Raw genomic sequence first — 7747 nt, 5'->3', positions numbered from 1 at the left:
TAAGTCATCAAGAAATATTTATTGAGCACCTGCTTTGGGGTGTGGGGCGGGGCTGAGAACAGGGCCGGACGTGGTCCCTGCTCTTCGGAGGTTTACAGTCTGAGAAGAAACGGGGAGGAGGCCAAAACACATGTGGGGCAGACAGTCTAGAACAGGACGTTACAGAAACAGGGGTGCTTGGGGTCAGTCTTAGTAAGTGCTTCTACACCCACAGAGATTCGGTCCTAGGTAAGGGTCAGCCGCCGCTCTCAATCTCCGGTTAGTTTGAATAGCCCTCCAGGCACCATCTTGGCTTGGCTCCTTGTATATCAGCTGCTCAAAGTACTACGAGAGAGGTCATCGGTGACTTCAGCGGCTGGCACCCTCACCACACACTGGGACCACTGGGGTGCTCACTGCTCTGGGAGGCCTGTCTCACCCCCCAGGGACACACCCTAGAACCACGAGGAGGATGGTTGCCACTGGTGCTACCTTAGGTAGAACCAGGGAACCCTATTTAGTGTACCCTCCAGGTGACCAGAGATGCCTCCTGCTGACCTGGGGGTACTGGGGGTCGGGGAAGGATCTGGAGAGGGGAGAGCAGCAGAGTGCCAGGTAAACCCTCAAAAATAGAGGGGCAGCTAGCAGAGAGACCCACAGAGGAGGCAGGCTCCCCAGGGGTGGCAAAGGGAACCCAGAGTGTGGGGCATTCCCTGTCTTCACAGGTCTGAGTGGGTGTCAAGGGTCAGGACACTACAGCTGTGTCCTAACCGGGCTAAGCCTCATCCCTGTTCTAGGCTGTGACCGCTTGTCGCCTTAGAGGTGACAAGGAGACCCCAACATTCCACTGGGTCGGTCCCCCCTTCAAAGTGCTATTCGGGTCTAAGGATCACCCCATGAGACAGGAGGCAGGGAACCAGGCCATTGAGGGAGAGTCTCGCCCAGACAGGGGATGTGGGGGGCGTGGAGGAGGGTGTAGTTGGCACGAAGCCAGTCCGACCTTCCCTCCAGGCTAGGGAACACAGAGTTTGGGTCGAGAAAGGGCTTAAATAATAGTCTACGTAATAAAAATCCCCAGCAATGAGGGTCCTACCATCCTACTAGTTTAGTTCTTTTAAATAAGTCTAAGGTTGGAGACTGGGGGAGCACAGGCAGAGTATATACAGGACGCGCTTAAATTAAAACACAAAATAATAATTAAGACACACAGAGTGAAGTAAGGGATAAGGCAGAAGGGGTGGGGAGGGCCTCCTGGCCCACTGCAGAAGAGGGTGAGGCCTCCCGTGGGCACATTAGGGCTTCCTCTTGCAAAAGACCAGCCGGCGCTTAGAGTGATAGAAATCTGTGAAGACAGAAACAAATGTCAGGCCAGAGGCAGAGGGGTAAGGACACCCTTCCCCAGAGTCAAAGGGACAGGTGGCTACAGTGGGGGGGGGGGGAGGCCGGCAACTGCACCTCCCTGTAGTCAGAGGGCCTCCAGTCTGCCCAGAACAAAGGGCATTAGATCCCCTAGAGCTGGAGTTCCAGGAGGTCGGGCGCCCCGCCTCGTGAGTGCTGTGAACTGAACTCAGGCCCTCTACAAGAGCAGTAAGTGCTCCCAGTCTGCTGAGCCCTGCCCTCTTATTGCAGTGCTGGGGATGGAGCCTGTGCTGCCGACATGCTATGCCAGCCATCTATTGCAAAGACACACACCCCCACCCCAGCGCTTCCCTGGTGGGTTCTAGGCCTGTGCCCTAACTGCCAAACCCCACTGAGCCTTCCTGTCAATCCAGAGAAAACGCCTGGATCGCGTGCTGTTGTTATCATTATCACCTCTCAGCCCCAGCCCCCCCCACCGAAGGGAAGGCGAGCACTAAGGGAAGGCAAGCACAGCTTGGCGTTGGGGAATGACTGGAATGTTCTCTGCAAAGGCTTTGCTCTAGAGCCAAGTTGTCACGAGCCGAGCCGGGAGTGTTAGTAGCCGATCACTATGGGCTAGCCGGGCTTGGCCACAGACCCGTGCCACCCTCGGCAGATGGCCTCCCTCTGCAGCTCTCCTGCAGGATCCCTCCCTCCTCCCCGTGCCAGTCCGTACCTGTCAGGCTCGTCTGTCTCCGTTTCCGACCCTGAGAGGTTCCGAGCCCACCGGGGGAGTCCTCAGGCCGCTCAGGGGCGTGGGACACCAGAGTGCAGGACAGCGACAGGGCCACGTGGTCGTCGGGGGCCGACCCCTGCAGCAAGGCCGAGGAGGTACCGGGCCGCTTGTCCCCTCCCAGGTCGTCACGGCCACGGGACCCTGGGCTCAGGTAGAGCTTGGGCAGCCCCAGGCCCACAACGCGCTCCCAGACATAGTTGCCCTCCAGCGGCGTCTCAGTGACAAAGTCGAAGTTCCACCGTTCTCGGGCCTCCTGGAGGCAGCCGGCCATGAGCGCATCGCAATCGCGGCTCAACTGCTCACTGTCCACGGGGCCGAAGAGACGGCGGCACACTTTGCTCCTGTGTGGGACGGGGCGGACGTCATCGGGATCCGACATGGTGGTGCCTGCGGGAAACACAAGACGACCCGGGTCGCTATGGAAACCGCACCATAAGTCACAATCTTCCCGCTCCCTCCTGTTCCAGGGGCTTTCCCACCTCCCCGTAGAACCCTCACTGCCACCAAGACACCCAAAGTGGGTGTTGAGTTCAGCCAGCCCTGCACCTAGAAGTCACAGCCGTAGCCAGAGACCAATGCATTGCAGAAGTAGGGTCACAGTCCTGTTTACACCAGGGCTACTAACAGCTAAAAATCAATGTCTTGGGCTAAAGTGCCGTCCTTCATGGGTGTGAACACCCCATATACATGTGAATTGCCAAGGTCCACACCCCCAACCCCTATGCCCCTGGCAGCTGGGCCAGGCCTCAGTCACAATCCTACTGCCCTTGGGGGTAATTCCATCCAACCAATCAAAAGTGCCTTGGAAGCCAGGCATTGGTGGCACTAGGGAGGCAAAGACAGGGGAAATCTCTGTGACTTCGAGGCCAGCCTGGTCTACAAATCGAGTTCCAGGACAGCCAGGGCTACACAGAGAAACCCTATCTCAAAAAACAAACAAACTACAAAAGTGCCCTGGACGTTGGGATAAGACACATTAATGTAGTATCGGCGCTGCTGTTTAGCACCACAGTTAAAAGTGACTCTGTGTCCCTGGCCTCAGTTTCGTAGCATAGCCGTGGCAGCATCCTGGGGTAGCTGGTAAGGCGTCTGGGAAGAGAGGCAAGAACACTGAAACCAGACTGCTGGATCAGAATCAAGACTTTGCTGGGTGACCCCAAATATTTATCTTAACATCTCTGGGCTCTATTCGAGGGCACATTCGAGGAGGAACTAAATCAGTGTAGATGGCCTTTGGAGGCAGTAGAGGTCGCATGACTCTCTGTCCCCATTCTGACAGAACTGCCTTCTCACCCCCCCCAAGTCCTCTGTGCCCCCCACAGCATCCCCTCAAGTGTGCATCTCCTCCTCAGACCACAGTTGACAGGTGCTACCTCCTGGAGGCCTTTCCTAAGGATGCCAGGAGGCAGTAGCCTCAGGGAAAGGAGAGGCTGAAGGGGTGGAGTAGGGCTCCGGCTCTCTCCTGGCTAAGCCACATCCTGCCAGGTGGATCATATAATCTGCAGTCTAGACACCTCCCAAACCTGCCTACAGCCAGGCACAGAAAATCAGAAGTGACGGTTGAGGGATGGAGGGTTACCCGAGGGACCCAAGCAGTTGCTTTCTCTGGTCTGACTCCCGCAGTAGGGGATGTAGGTCCTGAGGAGGACTGGGCTCTCCTGGGCACCCGTCTAACCCTCCAGCCTTTGAGCTTGCAAGGTCGGCCCAGTGGCTCCTAGGCTCTCCCACACTCTCAGCTCCTCAAGACCTCAGGACGCGTTTGCCCAGAGCTGGACACACACATAGGAGTAAGACAGGAAGCCAGAAGAGATGAAGAGACACCCCCAAGGGCTCGACTGGTAAAGCGTGTGCCTAGCAATCAAGACGCTGTCTGTAAAACTGGGTGTGGTGGCACACCCTGTAGCCACAAGAGAAAGCAGAGGTTCAAGGTCAACCTTGGCTACTCCACAGGGAATGAGGCCGGTGTTGTAGGCTAGAGAGTCATTCCTAATATAAATAAGCAAAATGCACCCCCATGCCCGAAACACAGGACTACAGCACTCGGGAGGCAGAGGCAAGAGGATCTCCGTGAGTTCAAGGCCAGCCTGGTCTATATAGTGAGACCCTGATCTCAAAAACAAGCAAACAAACCACAGGACTAAGACAGATGCCCACTGGCCCTGATAGGGAGTTACCTGGTGCCGTGCAATGGACTTCAGATGGCTTCTGCCTAAAGGCAGGACTTGGGGACATTTTCTCGCACAAAGGCTGCTGTAAGCAGTTTACAACCGCCAGTCTTCCTTTTAAAAGGCGATATCCACTAGTTCCTTCTCTCGGTCTTCCCCCACCCCCTTTGGTGCATGTGAGGCAGGGGCTCCCTGTGCAGTCCAAGCTGGCCTGTGAGAGTCATCTCCCTGTCTCCGCCTCCCGTGAGATGCAGATGTGAGCCACACACCTGTTGTTAATAGAGGGCACTACACTTTCTTGCTAGGCAGAGCTAGCCAAGGCACAGGAGTTAAGGTGTCCAAAGTCACAGGGCTCACAAGTTGCATAGCCTGTTTGCTCTACCGCTGAACCATTCATTTTCTCCTCATTCTGAGGGTCACAACCAGAGAGATTCACCAGAACCACCTGGGAAGGTTTTTGCTTTGTTGTTTTTAAATATCGATCGAGCTCCTTGTTATTGGGCATGACTTTAATTCCACTACTCCAGCCAGAGGCAAGTGGACCTCTGTAAGTTCCAGGACAGCCGGGACTATATAGTAAAACCATGTCTCTCTCTCACACTCTCTCTCTCTCTCTCTCTCTCTCTCTCTCTCTCTCTCTCTCTCTCTCTCTCTCTCTCACACACACACACACACACACACACACACACACACACTCACACACGGGGCTGGGGGGGACGGGGACTGACTGGTGGAAACAAGAGTTATTTCCCTAGACAAGCACAAATTTGGTGCACTTCTCCGGAGAGCAACTCATACGGAGGGGCCAGGGAGGGAAAAAGACAGAACACCAATGATCTCGGTGCCCCTTTGGTATGAGGAAGAGGCCTTCTAAACGCTCTGTCGAGAATCTTCTAGGAGCCAAATAAAAGGGCCAGGATCCCTACAGGGGATCTCCAGGGCCACGCCTCCCACAGAGTCCGCTCGCACCCCGTGTTCAAAACCGCTTCTATCAGAAGCCCTCATTTTACAGAGGCAACGTCTTCCTTCGCTGGCCACCGTGCATATTTCAGTTCCCTAAACACAATCCAGTAAGCGAAGGCCTCTCTTTGTGCCGCAGTGGGATGGCAGCGGCCGGTGGCACCACCCGCGCACCGGCGCACAGCCGGCCTTGCTGCTCCCACCGCGGCCGGGAGGGGGCGCTGCGCTCCTGGGGAATGGCGCGCGGTGGGCGGCGCGTGGGCTGAGCAAGGCATGGTGAGTCAGTTTCCTGCCCGGCGCTGCCCGCCCGCCAAAACTGCATGGGCACCGGAGCTGCACGTCACCCTGGGGTGGGGAGGGGAGAAGAAAGGAGGGGGACCTGGGCCGCAAAACACGTCACGATGAGCCTGGGTTTCCTAAACTCCCGCCTATGTTGGGAAACTAGTGCGCGCGCGCTCGCACACACGCGCGCGCGCGCGCACACACACACACACACACACACACACACACACACACAGCAAAGAAAGTGCTCTTAGCTCTGGCCCCCTCCACCTTGATCTCCACGCCCAAAGCACGCGATGAGTCAGATCCCTGGAAAATAAAAATAGACGAGGGCGAGGACAACAAAAACCGCTCGAGTGTCCTCGCTGAAACGAGACGTAGAGGAATGGGAAGGGAGGAAGCCGCCAGCGCACCCCCAAACGCCAAACCCGGAGTCTTAACCGCAGGACCTGGGCAAGGTGTGGCCCTCGTCCCCATGGGCTCCAAGAGAGATGGATGAGCCCTGATGGGCGCACTTAACCTGGCCCGGCCCAGTCATCTTCCCACACCCGGTGCGGACTGGGGGGGGGGGGTCCCAGCCCCCGGGCGGGCGCCTGATATACGGCACCCCGTAAGCCTCTCCGCAGGGATCCCCGCTGCTCTACAGTGTGGGCTCCGCTCGCGCCCCGCGGCCACTAGTCCCCGTCGTGGTGGGCGCGGTGGGTGGCACCCTTTGCGCTTCCCGGACTGGCAGTGTAGACAGGACCCGCCCAAACTCCCTGTCCCCGAGGGCGCGCCACCGAGCGCGGACCGGACACCGCGTCCAGGACCTCCCCGTGTCCCGGGTTCCCTGGGAACATACTGTGCCCGCCAAATAGGTCACTGTGCCGCGCGGGGGAGGGGACGGGCAGGGACCAGGCTGTGCCCGGGCAGGGAAGGGGGTTTCAGGGCTGCCACTGATCCATCCCCAAGCTGGGGCGCGGTTCTGATCTCAACCCAGTACCCAGGGTCTCCTTGTCACAATGAGTCACCTCCTCTCCTGTCCTCCAGGACGTGCCCAGGCACGTCCCCGAGGGCGGAGGACACAGCCCGCGCTGACCTCAGCGCCCAGCGGGGTAGTGACTACGACGGAGCAGGACCCCTGGACCACACCGACCCGGCACCGGGCGGCACGCGTGGGATCGGAGAGCCGATCTGTGCCGGACCCCAGGTGGACTCCCGGCAACTGGTCCCCGCCGCCCCGGGCCTCTCTCGGGACACCGGCTTCGTTCTCACGCCTTCGGCGAGCCGCACCTGGCATCCCTAAAAGCACCGGCAGCAAGAAGCTCCGAGGAGCGGGCCCCCGTCAGCCATGGCCCAGGCCGGGTATCCAAGAACTGGGAGTGACAGCCATCCCTGGTCCTGGAACTCGGGTTCTGCATGCGGAGTTCGCCACACAGCCTGATCCTCGCCACACTCCAAGTCGGTGGCCACCACGGACGCGCCCAGGCCCACACCCGTCATCCACCTGCCGCGAGCACACCTGTGAACTTGGCGGGCGCACACACACACACACACACACACACACACACCAGTGACACACCCATCGCCGCACACAGCCGCACACAAACACTTCTGGGGACACGGGGAGCTCAGCGCAAGGCTGGCCCCGGGGAACCACTGCTCCCTGCCGCGACGCCGCTCTCACCTCACCTCCGAACAATATCGCTGTGGCTCTCTGCGCCTGGCTCCGAGTCCCCCGGGCTGTGACAGCACAGCAGCTCGCACCTCTCTGGCTGGTACGGGTGGCTTCCAGCAGCCCTTTTATAAAAGCATCGGCTCAGCCCCGCCCCGGCCCGCCTTGGAGGCAGGACCAGCCGCTCCCTCACCCATCCCCGCGCCGTGCTGGCCCGCCCTCCCCTCCGGGAATCCAAAGCCCGCGCCTGACCTGGCTCCAGACGGCCCGAACCCCGCGCGCGGCAACAGGGCGCGCCCTCCCTCCCCTCCCCCCACGCCTGGTTGTTTGCTGGCCTCGCAGCCCGCCAACGAAGCCACACACATCCATGCACAGCACTACTGTTAAGGCTGAGCGTTTACGGGTCTGTGCCTGACCAACTCTGGGAAGGATTTAGATGACGTTCATAAATAAAAACCTGGGCCTGGGGCAGTGGGTCAGTAGGTACCGGGCTTGCCCGGCTTGCCGGAAGTCCTAGGTTGGATCCCCAGTGCCTCATAAACGGGGCATGAGGGTTCCCATCTGTAATATCAG

The 7747-nt window shown here is 58.9% G+C and overlaps 1 protein-coding gene across 3 annotated transcripts; it reads right to left on the bottom strand.

Annotated features, from left to right (window-relative positions):
• Window positions 1-7315, bottom strand: Cdkn1a (cyclin dependent kinase inhibitor 1A). Of its 3 annotated transcripts, none has more exons than XM_005084910.4 (3): window positions 7192-7315; window positions 2054-2500; window positions 1-1321 (listed from the first exon to the last, which is right to left on the bottom strand). In XM_005084910.4, the coding sequence occupies exons 2-3, from the start codon at window positions 2490-2492 to the stop codon at window positions 1272-1274; spliced, it is 489 nt and encodes a 162-aa protein (XP_005084967.1). In that variant the 5' UTR covers window positions 2493-2500; window positions 7192-7315; the 3' UTR covers window positions 1-1271. The 3 variants fall into 3 exon arrangements, with proteins under 3 accessions (XP_005084967.1, XP_012979757.1, XP_040588128.1); XM_013124303.3 differs by having other exon boundaries at window positions 7187-7310; XM_040732194.1 differs by lacking the exon at window positions 7192-7315 and adding an exon at window positions 6362-6488.
• Between the last annotated feature and the right edge of the window lie 432 nt (window positions 7316-7747).

The sequence above is a fragment of the Mesocricetus auratus genome, unplaced genomic scaffold, assembly GCF_017639785.1.
Source record: "Mesocricetus auratus isolate SY011 unplaced genomic scaffold, BCM_Maur_2.0 Super-Scaffold_100027, whole genome shotgun sequence".
Lineage (NCBI taxonomy): Eukaryota > Metazoa > Chordata > Mammalia > Rodentia > Cricetidae > Mesocricetus > Mesocricetus auratus.
This window is presented reverse-complemented; position numbering and strand designations above follow the sequence as displayed.

Coding starts and splice junctions, on each gene's coding strand:
- Cdkn1a (XM_005084910.4), bottom strand. CDS start 2,492: ATGTCGGATCCCGATGACGTCCGCCCCGTCCCACACAGGAGCAAAGTG. Junction 1,322..2,053: donor GAGACAGACGAGCCTGACAG/GTACGGACTGGC, acceptor CTGTCTTCACAG/ATTTCTATCACTCTAAGCGC.